The sequence below is a fragment of the Scleropages formosus genome, chromosome 1, assembly GCF_900964775.1.
Source record: "Scleropages formosus chromosome 1, fSclFor1.1, whole genome shotgun sequence".
NCBI classification, from domain to species: Eukaryota; Metazoa; Chordata; class Actinopteri; order Osteoglossiformes; family Osteoglossidae; genus Scleropages; species Scleropages formosus.
Window position 1 is genome coordinate 36,428,950 of NC_041806.1, and position 21,954 is coordinate 36,450,903.

The following is a 21,954-nucleotide window of genomic DNA, read 5'->3' on the forward strand; positions in this document are numbered from 1 at the left end:
AAGGTTCAGTAAGCTAACAGGCCGTAGCACATTTTTGCCAAGAGTGTTGGGATCCCTAACGCTTCCATTTGGCAAACAGTTCAAACATGATATCCACATGAGCGCGGCCTCACAAATTTCTGCACATCCTAGTTACTGCAACTTGAGCTTCTGTTCGCCCTATTCGTGAGGCGGTCGTTCCCTGCGAAGGGCGCACGCGCCTAACCCTCCCCGTCACACAGGCGGACACAGTGGCGCCCGCTCCTGCGCGGTCAGTGGTTCGGGCGGATGAACACAAGGCTGTGTACAGGGTGTGAGTAGGCGGTTGGGAACAGCGCTGTCCTACTGCGTGTGCGTGCTGAAGCACGGTGTCATGTTCTTGTGTGCACCTCCTCGTTTAATTGATTTTGGTGCTACTTTTTTGGGTTATTGTTGGGTCTACTGTGAGCACAAAGAAAGTAAAAAGAAAAGAAAAAAAAAAAAAACTTGGGGGGTGTATTTGTAAAAATGTAAACTCCAGAAAGAACGGTGCATATTCTTAAGTAGCCGCTGTGTGCTGGTTACAGCTGCCGTGATGTGTAGGTCCCAAGTTCGAACTGTGTTACCAGGCTGCGGTAGTACGCTGCTGGATGCTGGCTGGGGTCTTTACTCCTGAATCACTACAGTAAAATGTACTGCTGCAAATGGGTAATTAGAGTCGTTTGTACAAAATGTACAAAACGTAACGCTATACTAAGTCGTCAGCAAAATAAACCAAATGAAATAAAAAAATAATGCAAAAGAAAAAGTGGACATTTTGGAAGCGCTGAAAAAGCACTGAGTGTAGGAAACAACGTTTTGACGATAACTGTATTATATCATACGCTATCAAAGCGCATTTCTAGTTATTTCCAGCACACTTGGTTGAGATTGTTGTTGAAGTTCTCAGTCCTGTTGTTGATAACCCGTGGCCAGGTTCTCTTGTGTTCCCCGCCTTTCAAAATTATACGCGCTACTCGTACAGGGCAGATTTAGCACATTCCTTAACACTGCCAATAGTTATTACTGAATAAGATGCTAAAAGTGAAATAAACCGTACAAACTTTAATTGTAAAGTCTGCTGGTAGAGAATCCATAACACAGTACTTTTTAGTGACAATGAACTCGATATAACTTACGACAGAATTTTTCCATGAAGAAATATTGGGAAGAGCTTCTTTTGTACGCGGGCCCTGGCTTTACAGGCGGATTTGCAGGGACGAATTAGGCTGCGACACTGGAGAAATCAAACAGGCTAAATCCCTTATAAGGGAAATTTGTGGCGTTCGTCCGATCAGTCGCCACGAGGTGGCGCGTGCACGAAAGAGGAGACCGCGAGACGACGGCGCGTGAGAAGCCCGGGACAGTAGGAACTAAACCGCGTCTCTTTTCTGGCTTGTTGTATGCAAATACTTAAAAGTATCTGTGTTGAGGGCTTGGAAGATTAAGTCTTAATATCGAATGAATTTGTACGGAATCCTAAAATAAGTTTAAGCAGACCGTCTTTCTTTAAATCATCTAGTGTAAACCAGCCCCCCCCCCCCCCCCCCCCTTCCCCAGTCGTCGCCGCCGCCGACGTCGTCTGCGTCTTCTAGGGAATCTGATGCGTTATGATGCGCACTGGACTAAACACAGGATGTAGGTTCACGTGGAGTAACTGGCATTTTGTTTCACCGATAAGATTATTCCTACTCCCAAATCTAGGAATTAAGTTTTATACACAAACATAATATTCTGTTATGTATCACTGCAATGGTAATACAGTTCTAATAAGAAACATTTAATTTTGTCATAAATTTGATTAACAGTATAACTACTTAAATTTAACACACCCTCAGTATTTATGCAAATGATGTAGCTCAATGGAGAGCAGATATTATTGCTTATACACACTGCCTGCCAAAAAGAGTCACACACTAATATTTTGTTGGACCGCCTTTTGCTTTGATTACGGCACGCATTCGCCGTGGCATCGTTTCGATAAGCTTATGCAATGTCACAATATTTATTTCCATCCAGAGTGGCATTAATTTCTCGCCAAGATCTTGTATTGATAATGGGAGAGTCGGACCGCTGCGTAAAATCTTTTCCAGCACATCCCAAAGATTCTCAATGATGGGGTTAAGGTCTGGAATCAGTGGTGGCCAATCCATGTGTGCAAATGATGTCTCACGCTCCCTGAACCACTCTCACAATTTGAACCCGATGAATCCTGGCATTGTCATCTTGGAATATGCCCGTGCCATCAGGGAAGAAAAAAAAATCCGTTGATGGAAAAACCTGGTCATTCAGCATATTCACATAGTCAGCTAACCTCATTTTTTGGGCACATAATGTTGCTGAACCTATACCTGACCAACTGAAGCAACCCCAGAACATAACACTGCCCCCACAGGCTTGTACGGTAGGCACTAGGCATGATGGGTGCATCACTTCATCCACCTCTCTTCTTACCCTGATGCACCCATCACTCTGGAACAGGGTAAATCTGGACTCATCAGACCAGATGACCTTTTTCCATTGCACCAGAGTCTAATCTTTATGCTCCTCAGCAAATTGAAGCCTTTTTCTCCACAATTAGCTTCACTGATAAGTGGTTTTCTTAAGGCTACACAGTTGTTTAGTCCCAATCCCTTGAGTTCTCTTCGCATTGTGCGTGTGGAAATGCTCTTACTTGCACTATTAAACATAGCCGTGAAGTCTGCTGTTTTTTTACGATTTGATTTCATCAAACGTTTAAGTGATCTCTGATCTCGATCATTCAAGATTTTTTTCCAACCACATTTCCTCAAAGATGATGGTTCACCACTATCCTTTCAGGTTTTAATAATGTGTTGGAAAGCTCTTAACCCAGATTTAGCAGTTGCTTCAGTTCTTTTCTTGATGCAGGCCAATAATTTGACCCTTATGAAACAGTGTAATATCTTTTCCCCACAACCACAGGAGATGTCTTCCAATAGGGTTGTTTAAGAAATGAGAAGCTACTCACTGCATCAGTTACGGTTAAATAACTTGTTGCCAGCTGAAACATATTAATCACTGCAGTAATTATCCAATGGAAGGCTCTTACCTATTTGCTTACTTAAATCCAGGTGGTGACTTTTTTTTGGGCAGGCAGTGTAATTAAATCAGAAAATACCAGACCTTTTTTTAAGAAATGTTCAACATTAGTAAGCTAAGAAATTTGAATTATGCAAATATTAACAATGTAAACTTTACAGTTTATTTATACAAGTAAATTTACAATGTAAAAGTATAGTAAAATATGAAGCAGCTGTTTTTTAACAAAATTACAAACACAGTTATTGATTTGGTATTGCTAAATGATATAGCACAAATTAAAATGAAAAAAATTCCAGGGGAAACAATTTTAATAACATTATGTTTTTGCTTCACATATCTGCCAAAGTACAGAAAAGTTAAGTCTTTGTAATCGATGCAGATGCTGTACACCTGATCGCTACATTTGCACCATGCAGACCTGCTACACTTTGTGCGAGAATCCAGTGTTGTACCATTACATTTGATAATTTGGCATTTTCTCTCCTGAGATGATGTCAGATGGGAGACCTGTGACAGCTTTAAAAGCAACCTTGCCTAAAACATGCCTTTGCATCTGCATAGCTTATATAGAACCTACCCACACACACTTTCTGAAACCGCTTGTCCCATACAGGGTCGCAGGGAGCCAGAGCCTAACCCGGCAACGCAGGGTGTAAGGCTGGAGGGGACACCAGTCCATTGCAAGGCACCCCAAGCGGGACTTGAACCCCAGACCCCCTGGAGAGCAGGACCCAATCCAACCCACTGCGCCACCGCACCCCCCTAACAGAATCTACCCATTTTTCCAAACAGACTCAAGATATTGTAAAATACATGCGCTGGCTACCTGTGTGATACTGACCACAGAATGTTTGTGTGATATATGATTCACAATCACATTTACGCTAAATTTTGTAGAACTGTAGATGTTTTGGGGTTTCCTCTTTTCACCTTGGGTTAATAGTTTTGTTCAGTGTACTGCACATTAGCACATTTTTCCTGAGCTTATTTAATTGCATAGTGTGCAAATACAGGATACCATAGCAGTAGGTGGGATTTAAACCAGCAACCTTTAGATCTAAAGGTAACAGCACTAACCAATACACTGCCAGATAATCTTCATTTGATATTGACATTAAGGCTTTATTTAAGGTGGTATAAGGGGGAATTTGTGTGTACACTTGGGGAAGTGACAAGGGAACATGGAGTCGGGGGACATGGTTGTGGTAAACAAAGACACACAGAGATTAATTACTACTAGGTTCATTCTTTACTGGTGTACTTGCACTGTTACCACAGGGTGTGTGGCATACATTAATGTTGAGACTGTCAATGTGACAAGTCTCCCATATTGCCTTGCAGGCAAAAAAAAATGCAGTTGTATTAGGAAGGCTTTTGTTGTAAACCACTGGATGAGACCCTGGAACTGTTAACAGCATTCTGTATGTTACAGCAGCATAAAACTCCAAAAGCATTCTGAGAAATTTGTAGTTTAATTCTGTTCTAGTGATACTGCTGGAAATTTTTATTAACGCAAGTCATACTTTAGGGTCTAAAAGAAATGACCAAAAAGTGGTATAATACAGACATTAGTCGTAAACAAACTTCTTTACAATGTAAATTATGATAAAGTGAAATAATTAGGATTAGCATGCCTGTCTGGACTGGGTATATCACGACTGTGTTTGACTGACATTTACAGTATTTACAATTCACCATAGAAGCAATGGAAATTCACCAAAACTGATATACCATTACCATGATTCCTACACATTTGCCACATTGTATCAATAATGTTAGTACCAATATATGAGTACTCTTTTTTTTTTTTTTTTTTTTAAAATTCCCACTAAATTCTAAAGCCCCCCCCCATAAAAGCCATTAGGAAACAAACCTTAAGTACTACAGGGTCTCAGTAAAATATTTTACCTTTGGAAAATTTATTAAAATTTCTAAGAACACTAGACAACATTTGACATTGTTTTATACAACTGATCTTCACAATTATAAAGCAAATACTTTATAATTGAGTGACTGAATGAACAATGCTTCTTCTGTTTGAGTTTTCTTAGGGATTTCCACAGGAAATCTTAGAGCATAAACACTATCCCTATTTCTTTAAAAACCTCTAAACATATCCTCAACACATAGATGGAAGTGATATTGCACAAGTGACTCCAGTAAAGTTGCAAGCTTCACCATTTCCTACCCCAAAGACAGTTGTTACTCCTGAGACTTAACACAAGACATTGGTGGTGTAAGGATTTCCCATTGAGGTCATTTTAAAAAATCCTTTATTATTTTCTTCCTGCAAGAATCAAAACAAGGATCCCTGGTACAATACAGGATTCATGCTTTGATGATGTTGGTGGCCTCATGGTTCGATGTGCGAAGTGGTTGATGTGTCTTTAGGTGGCCCCTGCTGTGGGGAGGAGTCTCTGATGGGAGGGCCAGAGTGGGGTCCCTCTGGGAAGTCTCTAGGGCCTGTGGGAACATTGTGGGGAGGAGGGCCAATGTAGTCCCTCCCAGCAGGTGGTGGATTGGCTCCAGGGGGCAGGGGTCGGGATGCAAATGGATATTCTCGAGGACCAGCCATGGGGTTCCTAATCCCAGGGAGAAGTTCTCGGGGTCCAAAAGGAGGAAGTGGTCCTACAGGATATCCTCTCGGTGGTGGAGGTGGCCCTCGCACTGAGGAAATTTGAAGGCAAGAACTAAAATGTTCCTCACCTTACAGAACTATTAAAGTTTGAATACATAACAGATAAGACACACACGGAAGACTACAAGCATGAGACTGCGTTAGAATGCTGTAAAATACATAAGAAAAAAATTCTACTGTAGGGAGTGTTGAGGTGTGGTCAGCTCTTACCATATGGTGGAGGCATAGGCCCATAGAGGCGGGGAGGTCCAGTGGGGCCAAAGCGTCCTGGGCCTGGGCCCATAGCAGGATGAGGTGGTACAGGTGGAATCAAAGGTGGAACCAAAGGTGGAACTCCATTGGGAGGGCGCAGCACTGCAGGAGGCGGTCCATTTGGGGCAGGAGGACCATGCCCCTTAGGTTGAGGGGAGGGACCAGAGACTGCAGCATCCCTGATTGGAGACTCAAGGAATGATGGATGACCTTGAGATTTAGAGCTGACCTATAAAAATTGAACAACAAATATCTATATTTTACTGGTGAATGGGGAACTCTGAAAAAAGCAGGTCAAATTCATGTATTTCCTTCACGGTGACTGCAGGAATTTGCAAATTTTCAAAGAACCAAAAAACCCCACAAGGACATCATGCATTGAGATCATATTAATACACACCCGGCAACCCACCAGAATGTACACTTAGCATGTACATGCATGTACAGTTAGCCTGCCACAAAGCTCCATGTAACAAGTCAAGCAATCAGACCACGTGCTGTGAAATAAGATTTTAACAGAGCTTAACGTAGAATCTTTTGAAAAGGAAAATATGCCAAGTCCCTTTTTCCCCCGTTCAAAGATAACTCCACGTTAATATGAAGGGCCAGCCTTGTTGAGCCGCAAGATGTAGAGCAGGACCATTATGTGAAGTTGTCCAGCCACCAAACTCAAACCCACAAAAACCTAGGATTTCTGATGCTCCTAACAGCATCAGGAACCACACTCATATACTCACTGCCTCTGCTGTTTGGCTGGAGCTCTCGGCAGAGGGTTGAGCCTTTGACTCTACAGGGGCACTCTGCTATAGTGCATATACATGTACCAGGGAAAACAGCAAGACAATCTGTGACCAAAACGCAGAGAGGCTGCAGTCCTCACCATCGTCGCAATGAAAACATGCTAATGGATCAATTAGCATGCACTTTCCTACAAAAGTTATTAAAATGACCCATTTATGATAAGTACTAAGTTAATACTAAGTTTATTGTTCACCTTTAGCACAAGTAGCCCTTTATCTCCCACCACTTTTAAAACTGGTGCTTTAATTCAGTGCACCGGACAACATATCAATCCTAGTGACATGTTCAAAACATTGCAGACAGCAGTAATTCAGGGCTTCTTTATGGAAGGAACTGTCTAGAGTTCCTGATCATCTTGTGCACTGCATTCACTAGCGAAAGGATTACAAAAACCACAACCACCCATTATATCAAAGATTTAATGTCTGAAAAATTAACTTTTTTGATTTACATAAAAATGGAAAACCATCTTAGATTTAGTGGACAGTTTATTTCTACTTAAAGAATAGATACAATCAAATGCATCTGTTCTTTTAATATGCACGGTAACACAAGTGACATGGTGTTCACATAGCACAACTCAAGAAACCTAAAAGAGGCATAAAGATAATGCATTTTTAAATTAAAAGCAAATGAAACATCAATATTTGTAAAATCCGTTTAGCTGATCATTGTATTATTAAACTACGGATACCAAAAAATGTACATGCATTTTTAATCAAAAAAATGTACATCTGTAGGAAAACTGGTGAAATTAAAACCAGGAGTCACAGACACACATTAGGTATTGAATTTCTGTGACTTCAGTATAGACTCAATGCAGAAATTACTGAATGACTGATACCCTCTGCTATGTGTAGTTAGAAAAGGGGGGGCGGGGGGGTTACTCACAGATCCATCCGGAGTGTTGGGAGAAGATGTCCGAGGGGCATACGCATCTATGGGAAAGGTAATGCAGTATTTTGGAATCACTGAAATAGATGTATGGAAATCAGCATACCTTTTATAAGTGGTGCACTGTAAATGAGTATAAATATACCAGATCTAGCAGGCAAGGGGTGTCCAAGGTCTGAATATCTTCCATGTGGGTCAGAAGGGGGCCGTGGACCTGCAATAAAAAGTAAATTTGATCAAAAAGCTCATCCTATTTTACCAGCCTTATAAACATAAAACATCCTGTTTCCAACAGTCCAGGTACAGGTTTCTCCATCTATCATTTAAGAGGAACTGAACAGAAAACATAGTAGGATGCCTGTATCCCAAAAAAAGTGTCAACATTCCAAGTGAACAGCTGCAACCTTCATTTGGGGACTAATATTACTTAAAATATAGAAGCAAGGATGGCTCACAAAGACTGGCATCCGCTTAGGAGGCAACTTAAGTACAGCAGCATGAGTATAGTGGCTAAGCCTTAAGATACTTGAGTTTATTCATAGGTAAAAAGGACTGTGCAAACAAAGTAACGGTATCTGTAGAAAGGGGGGGGGGGGGGGGAAGAGGCTACATCTAAGGAAACAGTAAGGTAAAGTATAATCACTGACAACTACAAGGTGGCAGAAATACAGAAATGGATGAGAAGAAATGAAGAGCGCACTGGGAAAAATGGTGTAACAGACCATGTAAATTAAGGATGGAATAAAGTAGCAAAAATTACCTCTAAGTGATTTTTGCTACTTTATTCCATCCATAATTTATGGCACAGCAAGTAGCGCAGCTGTCTCACAGCACCTGGGTAGTGTGAGAGGACATGGATTCGATCTCCTCTTAGTCTGTGTGGAGTTTGCAAGCCTTGCCATTTCCTACCCCAAAGACAATTATTACTCCTGAGACATAACACAAGACACTGGTCGTGTAAGGATTTCCCACTGAGGTTATTTTAAAAAAATCCTTTATTATCTTCTTGTGGTCCGAAACGCTACATGTGGAGTTTCTCCCCATGTCTGCGTGGGTTTCCTCCGGGTGCTCTGGTTTCCTCCCACAGTCCAAAGACATGCTCTTCAGGTTCCCCCATAGTGTGAGAGTCACACAGAGAGAGTTTGTTCCACTGATGTATGGATGAGTGACCCACTGTAAGTAGTGTATCTAGCAGCGTAAGTCACCTTGGTGAATAAGGTGTGTGGGCTGATAACACTACATAGAGTTCACTGGAAGTTGCTTTGGAGAAAAGCATCTGCTAAAAAAATAAATGTAAGATAAGTGGATAAAGGAATGACCTAACAGACTCACCAAAGGGTTCATTTCGCCGGCCAACAGGTGCTGAGGGGGATCTTCCAGGCCCCTCGATCATTAAAGGAGGTGATGGAGCACCTCCGCTCACAGGAGAGGGCCCATAGGAATCATCTGTTCAAATTATTTAAACCATTTCTTTAAACATATATTGCAGCATGACCGGTGTTAGGCGTAATACTAGTAATTCTATCAAAGTTAGTAGCCTGAGCCATAATAGTCATTTTCTAAATTAGCAACTTAATACTTTCCATTTTGAATTATGTTGTCTCTCTTGTTTCCCAAAAATAACGACCATTTACGTCGTTAGGTACCATAGGATAAGGCTTGTGCTGACACCAATGATTTAATGCATTAATTTAATTTATTTTTCCCCAAGTGTTGAGCAATAGTGACCGTGACAGAAGAAAATCAACAAAACCATAAAAGTAATCCAGGAGTGTGTGGGTTACCATAGTGACAACTACAATGGCAGAAAGGATAAGAGCTACAAATAGATAAGGGCCTACCTCTACGGAGAGGCTGCATTTGTCGATCAGAGCGGGAAGGTGTGGGCTTGAAAAGTGGTCTCTGGAATTCAGCCAGTTTATCACTGACTTCGACAAGCCTAAGAAACCCAACCCCAAAAAAGCCACCATTTTTACTAATTTGTTTATCATGAAATACACAATCTGCAGTTTGCTGGTCTTAAAATAACTTTATGAATTTGCCAATACTAATACCCACAAATGAAGCTACTGAACTCACTTCTGACGAAGATTGGCTGTTTCCCTTTTTTCTTCTACCAGAGCTCGTTCTGCTGCACGTGCATTCAGCTACAGCAAAATGCAATTCACAGATTGTGACTACAGTGTAGCCATTATGGGGGGGGGGGGAGGGGAAAGTAATTTTAACTGTGCTTACTTACCCAGTTCTCGTGTGCCTTTTTCTCATGAGCAGCAATCTGTGGAAAAACATGAGGCAGTGAAGACACGGTGCATTTGACAAAATTACAAGAATAGAGCAAATGACTAAGCAACACAGTTTGGTTTGTACAGCAAAGTTGAGTGCCTTATACTGACAATGGACAGAGTGGAGCTGCTGACCTGAGCCTTATATGAACGTTCAGTTTTCTGCAGCTCATCCTCAATCTCCTGGATCCTCCTCTTATAAGCCTTGAGTTCCTCCTCTGCCTGCAAAGCCTTCCCATCTACTTCAGAAAGCTTGTTTTCCTTCTCAAGGCGCTCAAATTTCTCCTGAGATAGTTTCCTACAATGAACAAAATGTGTACTTTGGATGCTGCTATAACAAGGACCAGCTCCAAGTAAGTCTTCTGATGTCCTGGATGCCCTAATTTAATGTTTTTTTTAATGCCCTTTAAAGGGCCTTTTACATATTTCTTGAATGGAGTATACACAATTTATGCACTACAAAATTTTGTAAATGCACCACATATCCGTTACATAATTTACAATTCAAGTAAAGCACTCTTCCACTGAAATGGCCTTCACTTACTGCTGTAGGGCATTCTCTTTCTGCTGGTACATCTCATTCATAATTTCTAGTTTTTGTTGAATGGTCTTGAACTGGTTTTCCAGTTGACATTTCTCACTGTTCAAGGAAGCTCGGTCATGCTCCATCTTCTTGATTTGTTCTGGGATGAAAATTCAGGATAGTTTATACACACACACACACACACACACACACACACACACACACACACACACACACAAAGCTGCTCATAAACAAAATGCATTACCAACCTTCCAGCTCATGCCTCTGTTTCTCCTCAGTCAACAGTTTAGCCAAATATGTATTCCGTTCCTCTTCAACAATTGACAGAGTAGCCTTCACCTATAATGTATAATTATTTAACATATGATTACAGAAGTCAAGTATTGCATCTGGAAAAAGCATCCAAATTTAACCAAATATTTATAGAAAGCAAAAAAAGGTAACCAACTACATTACTGCCTGTGATCTGGTTAATATATTGGTTTTTGATTATTTTTAATTAAATGACAAAGTATTTATATAGCTCTACAGCTTTCTGTCTTCTACTCACTTGGTTATGTAACTGCAGTGCCTGGAAAGGAGGCAGCCACTGTGTCCTTAGTTCCTCAGAGATTTATTTACTACTTACTAAACTGTTTCTCTACAGGAGCCTTTGTTTTCCTCTCCTCTGTTGCCCTGTACTGTTAAATTGTGCCTAATGTGAATAAGTAAATCACCTTCCCACCCTTCATTGCATGGATGCCTATGTAGTGTCCTCATTGTCAATGTGTAAACCATATGAAGTGTTCTGCAGCAAACATGGCAGATAAACTGATTTACTGCATACAGTTCATATTTTCTGTGATATTTCCTATACTCAAAAGGTGTGTGCACAGTATGAGCAAAGCGATATACAAACGGAATTACCCGTGAGACATCCATCATCTGTTTGATCCTAATTTTCATTGCATCACTCTTCTTGTCTTTGAATAATAATAAAAAACACATTATAAATTCAAAAGAACCACAGAACAAATTTTCAGTACCAGGACATAACTATATAATTGTGTGTTGTCATGGTATATACCAATAAAACTGAAGTTTAATTGTTTCTTTTTGGTGAAATACAAAAAATAAAATGACTAACATATGAAAATTTTGAATACATTCTTAATTTGTGAACCATTCAATTTGCACTTAAATGCAAATGTTTTGATATCTTCAGGATAATGGGATTTCCTCAACACAATTCATCATGACCAAAGATTTCAAGTAGTCCTCAAACACAGAATTCAAAACATTTTTGAAATGCAATTTATTCAATGAGGAGCTTAATTAAAACAACTTCATGAAGGGGGGGAGAAGTGGAAAAAAAAAAAAAAAGCCCTACAAATTTAGCTTGGTGATCTGTTCCCTTATTTTACAGTAGAAGTCAAGGAAAACAATATCTAACAAGTAAGGAACTCACTCATAGCTTCTCCATTTGCCAGGATCTGATCATCTCCTTCCTGTTGGTTTGCATGTTCACAAACCTCTAGCTGCCGCAGCTCAGCAATACAATCAGACAGAATCTGCACAAAAGAAACAATGTCCATTCAGCAGACTTTTCCAACCTGCGTAACATCTTAATTCCTTTAGTGTACCAAGATAGTACAGTTATGCAAGGCAGATGAAATGGGCCTTTTTTGAAAAGAAATTCACCAATGACAAAAAAAAGATTACTGGGAAAAAAATGTAACTCACCTCAATCTCATTTTCTTTATGTGCAAGAGTGTCTTCTAACTCTTTCTGGGCCCTCTGGAAGATCTTAATCTTTTCACTAAGATTTTGGTACTTCTCCTCCCAGTTCTTAGCATCACATAATAGCTTTGAAAGTAAAATTTAATAACAAAATCAGGTATTTAGACAAACTATCTTATAACCATCTCAGACAACTGTAGATCTGTAAACTCAAACACGTCAAATACCATGACATTTATTCATTTAGGAAATGCTTTTCTTCAAAGTGACTTACAATGTTACATTACCTACAACCATTTACACAGCTGGGTAATTTTACTGGAGAAATTTATGCTAAGTACCTTGCTCAAGGGCATTACAGTTGGAGGTGGGATTTGAACCTGCAACCTTGGGGTTCAAAGGCAGCAGTTTTAATACCTACACAATCAGCTGCCCATTAGACATATTAACACAAATGCTATTCAATACAAGAAAAAAAGTACACATAAAAGAAAAAAAAAAAAGTTATATTGCATTTTACTTACAGATTTTTTCTGCTCTTTTAAAGAGTTGTTTTCCTTTTCAAAGGACATCAACTGAACTTTAAGAGCTTCTTCTCTGATTCTGGCTTCATCCAGGAGGATTTGAACCTATTGCATAAATATTAAGGCAATGTGATTATTACACAAAGACAACCAAAAAAACAGCTTTGGGGGGAAAAAAAAAAAAAAATTAGGCAAGTTACCTTAGCAAGTTCATCCTTGTTGGAATTTACGATGCTGTTAAACATTTCAATTGCCTTTTCATTTTTTGTTATCTGTTTACAAAGAAGACACAATTAAAACAGAGCAACTTAACTGCATGGTGAAAGAGAGCCCTTACTGAAAATCAACTTACCAGATCAGCTTGTTCCAGGCTCCTCCTCTTCTCCTCTTTCATGGCACAATTCAAGGTGCTTATTTTCTCAGCCATATGTTCATTTCGCTTCTGGAGCTCCTTTAAAGATTTCTTTTGGACAAAAGTGAACATCTTTACAAAACCCCTAGTGATGCTGACAGAGGATATGGCAACTTCATACAGTGAATTATATCAAAGTAGCCAGATAACTTCAGTAAGAATACTGACAGAAGGCAGAATTGTCCAAGGGAAACAGTAACATTTTGCTGCTGGGTACCAGTGTGTCTGACATTGACATTTACTGATTTAGCTTATGCTTTCCTCCATATAAACTTGCAATAATAAGCTACTTACTGCAAAATAAAAACAAACAAAATATTTACTTAATGCACAACTAATCTGAACATGCACTGTTTCTGAACAGCTTTCCAGAAACACAACATGCAGATACTAAACATTACAGCACTGCACAGCAATTACTGAAGGCTAATCAATTCATAATTTTTTACAGAAACTCACCTCAAGCTTCCTATTTTCACGCTGTGACAAAGATGCACATTTTTCAGATTCTTTTAACTTCTCTTCATTTTCAGAGATCTAAAAAGAAAGAAAAACAGCAAATTCCTTTAATGTTAGATGTTTATACCTAATCATGAAACCCTGACTTCAGAGATGGACTGTAAAAGAATGCCTATACTAGTGTTACATATCCTACACAAAATCTGATTTCCCGTTAATTAATGAAACTGACATCTTTAAAATGCTTAACTGTAATAATAAGCTACCCAATATTTATACATAAATATACAAATTTGAAGCACACCAGCAGTTAACTGATCTGAAAATAAGGTGTTTTAATAAATACCGAACTTCACCTGAGCATCTGAATAAATAAGAGAACAAGCATGGATAATAATTGAAATACTAAACTGAATACCTAGGCTAAAACCATCCATTTAAATGTATCTGAGAAAATATTACCAAACATTTAAATCTAAACACTGTCCTCATCAAGATAAAAATAAATTACTGGATTACAGCTTCAGGAAACAGGATGAAGTTCAGGGCTCTGTACAGTGTTTGCACGCACTAATTTCAGTAAGGCAGTCAACCCTGCTTACCTTTTTTTTCAGTTGTGATATTCTTGTGAGGGCATCACCCTTTTCATCGGAAAGCTTCTTTATGTGATCTGAAAGTTGCTTCTCTGTCACTAAAGAAGCACAAACAGAAATGGAAAAACTTAAACTCTATATGAGTGACACAATGTTGATTATTTTGTTTCAAATAAAACTGGGAGACTTACGCTGATACTTTCTGCTTTTAACCTAATGAGAGGAAAAAGCATTGTTAAAAGAAGTAGTAGTAGTCAGCTATACAAATCACTCAAGGCTGCTGTACTTTCTGACTTACGGCCAAAACGGTTCTCCAGGTAAAAACCAGAATGGTGAAGATTCCCACTACAGCTGTCACTACCACAGGCTCCCAGGGAAAGCCGTAGAAGGTCGGGCCTGGTTTCCATTCTTCAGGCAGCGCAGCAATTACCTTATGAGAACAGATACACTCATTACCATGATTTGCTTTAAAATAAATACATCTAATTATTTATGTTACAAAAATTATTTACTCTGCGTACAATGCGGAGAGGAGAAAAATTTATGCAAAGCCATGTACATAGTACTGTGGAAGCAGCAGGTCTGTGTACAAAACCAAGTTTAAAGATTTGTAGGATTAAGTTTATCCTATTAAACCTCACACTAGGCAGAAAGCACTTAGTGGTATGGAAAGGACAGGCATTCATCTGCATTTAAATTAAACATAAAAACAAATTTGTGAAAACTAAGTGGAATTAAACTTCTACTGAACACTAACAATTACACAGAATAGCAAGTGTAACGTCGACTACGATAACGATGCAAACTGAAACTGTGCCTTTAAAAATACCATAGTGAAGGAACTGTAAACGTTTTACAAGAAGTTAACTTTTACATTTAAACATTTGCAGCCACTGGAAAGCATAAAAAAAGTCATTTATTTATTAGCTAATCCGGCTTCTGCCACTTCACGTTTCAACCACAACGTGCTGTGCAAAACGGACACACAGCTAGCACTCTACTCAAGCTAAATGAGCATCAATCGATCAACGGGGACAAGTGAAGTGAGCTACACATCGCAGTGCTCACATCTGAGGCGGTCTTCCTCAAAAAGACGTGACATGCAGCAATGCGGTCCAGTCCATGGGCGTTTGCAGAAGTCGTCCTGTCTTTCGAATCCATCGTGAAGTAAAAGCGCGTTTCTTTTGCTGCACCAACCCAGATATCCACTTCGGATTTAGAAAACTTTAAAATCCCGTCATGGTGGTGATCAGGCCACACGAACCACCTCCGCACTATGATCTCAGAGCCGCGAGAGCAACGGTTCCGCGCTCAGAAAAGACTTATCTCTGAGGCCTCCGTACGAGTTTAAAACCGCACCGATCTACTAAAAATCAAATTAAATTCTACTTTAAACATCTGCTTCCAATGTACACCGGACCCCGAAATAAAACTGGGAAGTAAGTTTACTAAATTCCAGCAGGTCTTCCAAGTGAACTGCAAGTGAACTTCGGCCCCCAATTAGAACACGTCAACGGTGAACGACCCTAACATTTCGCGTCACACTAAGAGCGACGCGTTAATATGCCGACAAACCTAGTGCGTCATCAGACTGCGGCCAACCAGCTACACATGTAAACATCTTCCGACAGCGGTACTGCCTTGCAGACAAGACCAACACAATTTTGTACTTGCGTCTAATGTTTTCACGCTAAGAAAATTAAAGAGACTCGAGCAGCTGTGACACTCACATTTTAAAACATACAAGGTTTATCGAATGTAATTTTCACCAACAATTTACTTGTTTAATACAAACAAAGCATTTTACAATACAAAACCGCCGGCATGCAAAATAGTATATACGCACACTTCAGACAGTGAAATTTATACTTACCATTTCAGCATACACTCCCAAATACTCCTGTGCTAAAATCCATGAGCTATCAGAGGGTAGAATGTCAGATGTGGAGGAATCAATTTGTGGTTCTTCTTCCTGGTAATCTGAAATGCCAGCTGAATCCATAGACCCTGTGGATGTTATGTTACATATTTTGTTAAACATTTAGGAAGTTCATGTACCGCAAAACTGAAGAATTGCTTTACTCGTATCAAAGAATACCTGTAGATGGGTTTTCAACCTCAAAACCAAATCCCATATCCAAAGGGTTTTCCAGAATTGCTTGTGGGCTTCTTTGGATGTCTTCGGATTCCTTGAAAGTTCCCTGAATATCTTTGTTTTTGTTGAAGTGACCTCCATCCTCCTCAAAGTTTCTTTCTGTCCCATGGTGTGGAGTGCCAGGGTTACTACCCAGGGAATCATTCTGAAGTTCTTCTACATTTTTTGCTGGTTCTGCATCCCCAGTAGTAGTCACCGTAAGATTCTCTGTGTCCTTTGCAACTGCAGAAATTTCTGTTTCATCTGAAAACATGGTTTGTATGCATTTAATTTTTTTCCCCTTTTAACTGTAACAATACAAACATCTGCTTACATAAAAGTACAGTGCAAAATGTATACTTTTACAAATGTAGACATCTTTTCCAACTTCTTACCTGAATCTGTATGGAGTGGATCCTCTGAGGCCAGAGGAGTACTTTCACTGGCTGTCGAATACTTCTGACGCAGCTGGAATGCTAACTCCTGGAAGTCATCCAAAATTGCAGCCTCTTCATCAAGGAAAGTTCCATCTATCTCTTGTAAGTTTGTGTCCTTCAACTCACGAGTATCCAGCATTTTCTCAATTTCATCTAGAATGGAGGTCTCTGAGGCTTCCAATATGCTTTCCAGTGACTGCTGAATTTCTTCATTTGTGCCAGCATGTGAAAGCTTTGTTACTCTCATCTCCTGGTCTAGATCAGAGAACATAGCCTCCACCGTAAGAAGGTTCTGAGGGCCCAGATACTTGTAAAAGCGCTTTAAATCATGAACCTCAACGTGGCTTCTTAACAGCAGAAGCTGCTTTTCACAGTCATCATATTGCAGCTCATTCTGCACATCTAGTTCTTCAGTGTGCTTCTCTGTGCTTTTTGCATCAGATGAGGATGAAACAACTTCATTAGAATTTACAGACACAATCTCCTTTCCGATTTCTACATTCTCAGATGGAGAAACAGATGCTCCACCTTGACTAGGAGAGCCAAGAGATTGTTCTTCCATTTCAATAGTTTCCAAAAATTCTTCAGGCTGTTGAACCTCTGGATTGGTCTGAATTTCTTTGTCCTGTAGATTTGCATTTTTGTGTCCAATGTTTATATCCTTGTGTGGTTCTAAATGCTCTACTTTGGATACTTTGGACAGCATAGCATTTTCATCTTCAAGTAACAACTCCTCTTGGTCTGTTGTGTCTTCTTTGGAATCAAATACTTCACGAAATTTTGTTTCATTTTCTGTTTTGTAATTATCTGTTTCTTTGTCCAGTGTTTGTTTGAAAATGTCTGTGATCTCATTCTTTACCCGATCTACTTTCTCACTCATTTCCACATCAGGGGCTATATCTAAATTGGGGTCAGATGCATTACCTGACAATTGTTCATCTTGAAGTTCAGAGGGTTTACTGTGGGTCAGTGTGGGAGTGACACTTGCTTTCTCTGCTGTGTCCAAGTCTTGTTCAGTCAGATGATTATCTGATGCCTCAACTGTAACCTTGCTGATTTCAAGATCCACGATGCCATTTCCTGCACTGAACTTTTCAGATAACTGTTCAGACATTGTTTTTTGTGAAGAGTCCCCTTCATGTTCATCTAAATGTTCAGAGTTTTCTGTATCTGTACCAGGTACTGACAATTCAAGCTGATTAGAAGTTTTGTCAAATGTTTCTACAACTTTTAACTCAGCTTTATCAGGTATTTCTTCCAGTAAAGGTTTTTGTGAACTGATACTAGACACATCATTTTCAGGGTCATTAATGTTAGGTTCTGAATGTTCATCAGAAATAGAGTCATCAGGAGGATGTTTGTCTGTATGTGTTGTTTCTTTGTGTTCTTGGTTAAAGTCAGATGCTAGGAGTTGTACGTTTTCTTCCTTTGCTCTTTCATCATTTTCAGACATTTCCAACTGAAAATCTTTCTCCCCATCTTCCTCTTCTAATGTGGTTGCTGCAGTTGCCTCTTCCTCATCATCAACAGCAAAAACAGTATCACTCAATGACGTTCCCACGGCTTCATCCACTTCGACACCCTTGTCTTCCTGGTTTTCAGTCAGCACTGTACGGAAGTCACTTTCTTCCACTGAATGAGAAGCTTTTGAAATGTCCTTTGGCTCTGACAGAAAATTGTTGTCCTCAGAAAAAGAAAGCAGTGGAGTTTCTTTCAAAGTAGTCGTTTCATCATTTACAGGGTCATTATTTACAGACTGGTTTTCCATCTCCTTTTTCTCCACCTCATTTGAAGGGGTCACATGCCAAGTGTCTATGTCATCTGAAGTAACAGCATCAAATGTTGACCCAAACTTAGTTTTCAGTTCAGGGACAACGTTTCCCTCTGAAAATGTTTTCTCTTTTTGCACATCAACACTGTCTATGGTTAAAATTGTTTTGTGCTTGTCTGAAGAAGCAGTATGAGCTCGGTCTTTCTCAGGCTCAGCAACATCTGAAACTGTAGATCCTGTTAACTGGTCTCCATTCATGTCATCTTTTTTACTTTCAATTAGCAACTCTGCTTGAGTTTCATATTCCATTTCTTCAGTATCTAAAGGTTCATTCTGCTCTTGTGACAAGATCTGAGTGGAATCTTCAGTTCCCCAATCACCAAGATCCTTCCCTTCTTTTTCCTCTAAGTCAGTCTTACTTACAGAAGTCTTTACAGGGTCATTATTTACAGACTGCAGATCCTCCTTCATTCTGTGATCATTTTCATTTCGTGACAATTCACTGGCCAGCTCTTCCACATCAGCGTTGATCTCAACATCACTGCCATCATTTTTGGTTAACAATGCAGCTGCTGCCAATAAGGCATCTAGGTCATAACTTTCAAATTTATCAAGACCCGTATCGAAACATACAAAATCCGTTTCCTGTCAAAAAATAATTTAGAAACAACAGTTGAACATTACTACATAATGTTTACAGCTTGTTTTAAAATAATGGCTCTGCCACTGGGTTTTAGCCTGTTAAAAATATTTAAGGAACCCCAATATAAACAAGCAATAGCTGTTACAGTAAGTACAAAGTTTTCAAAATATGGCTTGGAGATAAGAATGTCTTTTTGTCTACTTTGCCAGGAAGTCACTGTTAAAAATGTTAATTGCTTACTTGATTAAAGAATAGGCTAAAAAATATTTGCTTACCTCTGCAGGAACTTCTACCTCTTTGTCTGTGTATATGTGATTGATTTCAAGCAGGTCCTTTGGAAAATAGCCAAATGTGTTTCCAATCTAGAAAACATTGACAAATTAAACACATGCTTTTTCTATTTCAAAGAACATAAATTCATACTTTACATCTACTGATTGGATTAAAGGAGTGATTTTGCCATAGGTTCTCACTGGACAACTTCACATTTTAATTGGTAACTCTCTCATAAGAAAACTGCCCAACATCTGTCTAATAAATTCCAGTATATTCTCATGTATGCAAAACACAAATACAAGATCACTTCTAAACATATGGAAGTAATTTTTCATTGGTTATTTCTACATTGATACTCCACATTATTTGTTCATCAGCAACCCCTATACATGTCTGCAACGGCACTACCAGTTCCCAAAAAGTTTAACAGAAGGTGTCCAGTTCAAACCCCACACATTGTTCCTGTTGTATTGCCACTCAGCGAGATGCTTCCTGTTGAACGCTGTACTACAAAAGCCCAGGTGTGTGTATGTAGCAAATACCATAGATGCTTAACATAAGTATAACAACTAAACACCAACTGAAAAGGTAATCATTTCAATTCATACTTACACTTCCTGCCCAAAGATCTGGCCTTCTTCCTGAGAGTTTATAGTAGACATATATTGTCTCTCCCTTTTTAAGAGTCAGGAACCGACAATCCGGTCCAGTAAAATCTTGTGAGGCTTTGCCCCTACACAACAACACTGTGGAGAAGGAAACAAAGCAGTTATTTGCAACATTTCTCTCAGAAACATTATAGTTTGAGAAGGCCTACTTACAGTATATGTTTCTATTGTCTATGGAACACTGAAATAGTAAACCAAAGGACATAACATTCCCAAAAAATAAATTCTTAAAACCCTTTGGAAGATGTAATGTGGGGACAGCTGGTAGTGTAGTGGTTAGCACTGCTACCTTTGGACCCAAAGGCCACAGGTTTGAATCTCACCTCTGGCTGTAGTACCCTTGAGCAAGGTACCAACCTCAAATTGCTCAAGTAAAAATTACTCCACTGTACAAAGGGGTAAATAATTGTAGGTAGATTAACATAAGTCATTTTTGAGAAAAGCATCAGATAAAGGAATAAATGTAATATTTGCATTACAACATGTCAGTGGCATAACAATTTCTCAGATATTGGCATCAGAAAAAAAATTGTACTAAATATACACAAATATTGGCAGTGGGTATGGGGGACACCCCTCCCCGTTTTTAAGGCACATAGTATATACATATTTTACTGGCAAGAAAAACTATATGGAGAGAATATTATAAGGAACCAAATATACACAAATACAATTTCTAGTTAGGTTAGAGATATTTTTGTTTAAATGACCTTATGTGTATTACCTAATGGGTTTTTCCCAAACATAAATAAAACCTAGCCTTGGTCAATCAGTGTATCCGGCCGTTATTCGAGAGTGGAAAAAGCGCTTCATTAGCAAGTGACAGCAACAAGATCGCATTTAAATTATTACATAATAAGAGTCACTTTCATTGAACTCAACGAGGACAGCTGCGCAAACGAAGATCTTCTATAATAAGTGTGAGTCGTTTATAAAGTGGGCTCACAGAGTTACTGCCAAACCAAGTTAACAGAGGGTGTTCACAACGAGTGAGTCACGCGACGTCTCGGCGAATTATCCATCGGTGCCGTATTCCGAAAATCTTTCTTTATTCGCTGTCGTCCTCAGTTGTACGAAAAGCGCGTCCATCGCATTCCTCACACTGCGCCGCTGCCTTTCCCAGGACGTTTACAGGGCAACCGTATCAACACAACAACAGTGATCGTGGGAGCCCGAGGCTCCCGGCATCCAAAGTTCACCTGGCCGCCGATACTTACTGCTGCACTCTTCGTCGGCGCACCGTTTAAAGTCCGAAAACCTCCTGTCCGCCGACGCGTTTATGCAAAGCAGCAAAATACAGAGGTATAAAAGCGCGACGTGAACCGCCATCCTGGCTCGCGGTGCGACGGCTACAGCCGCTGGTTGGCCGAGCATGAGCAGTGCGCGCTGCGCGAGCCACAGCCAGCCGAGCCGACACGTCAGCAGATCTGCAGAGCGCGGCGCGTGGAGCACGCAGGACGTTCCTCGAGGATGTGGCCGCGCGGAGTCAAATTACAGCCACCCGATGCCCTGAGGAAAGTTGAAGAGCCGAAGATGTAATTTCAAAAAGTGCTCTAAATAATGCTCGGTGCTGCCGTTAAATGTTTTTAATAAATCCTACATTAAAATAGAATTGTTCAGAAGCACGCTATGACGAAGCCGCCTCGCCTACTACATAGGTGGCTGTATGTGTATTGGGATAAAACGCACTTACAAATTAAACATGGGAGGTTCATGTTTACCAACGACAGACGTTAAACCAACCACACCTAAATGCAGGATTGTACCAACAATTGTCCATACAGAACGAGTACGACTAAGGCCGTATGGACATTTAGATTCTTCACTGACTGAGTGCAGTGCTCTAC

The 21,954-nt window shown here is 39.8% G+C and overlaps 1 protein-coding gene across 2 annotated transcripts; it reads right to left on the bottom strand.

The window, feature by feature from the left end:
* Positions 1-3,774: 3,774 nt before the first annotated feature.
* mia3 (MIA SH3 domain ER export factor 3) lies at positions 3,775-21,808 on the bottom strand. Of its 2 annotated transcripts, XM_018743790.2 has the most exons (28): positions 21,325-21,808; positions 20,052-20,185; positions 19,439-19,525; positions 16,708-19,165; positions 16,277-16,576; positions 16,052-16,185; positions 14,477-14,608; positions 14,370-14,391; positions 14,188-14,276; positions 13,586-13,663; positions 13,067-13,177; positions 12,915-12,986; positions 12,715-12,819; positions 12,194-12,316; positions 11,919-12,021; positions 11,378-11,433; positions 10,720-10,810; positions 10,472-10,610; positions 10,063-10,225; positions 9,885-9,920; positions 9,725-9,792; positions 9,487-9,584; positions 8,978-9,091; positions 7,791-7,859; positions 7,643-7,689; positions 6,688-6,753; positions 5,909-6,179; positions 3,775-5,727 (listed from the first exon to the last, which is right to left on the bottom strand). In XM_018743790.2, exons 1-28 carry the CDS (start codon positions 21,479-21,481, stop codon positions 5,414-5,416), a joined length of 5,637 nt encoding a protein of 1,878 aa, XP_018599306.2. In that variant the 5' UTR covers positions 21,482-21,808; the 3' UTR covers positions 3,775-5,413. The 2 variants fall into 2 exon arrangements, with proteins under 2 accessions (XP_018599306.2, XP_018599307.2); XM_018743791.2 differs by lacking the exon at positions 6,688-6,753 and having other exon boundaries at positions 21,325-21,807.
* Positions 21,809-21,954: the final 146 nt, after the last annotated feature.

Bases quoted from the DNA above. Each gene is read 5' to 3' on its own strand.
- mia3 (XM_018743790.2), bottom strand. From the start codon at position 21,481: ATGCTCGGCCAACCAGCGGCTGTAGCCGTCGCACCGCGAGCCAGGATG. The intron at 9,793-9,884 runs GTAAGTAAGCAC...ATTTTGCTGTAG, and splicing joins AAAAGGCACACGAGAACTGG to CTGAATGCACGTGCAGCAGA. The intron at 7,690-7,790 runs GTATATTTATAC...CCTTTCCCATAG, and splicing joins CCCCTTGCCTGCTAGATCTG to ATGCGTATGCCCCTCGGACA.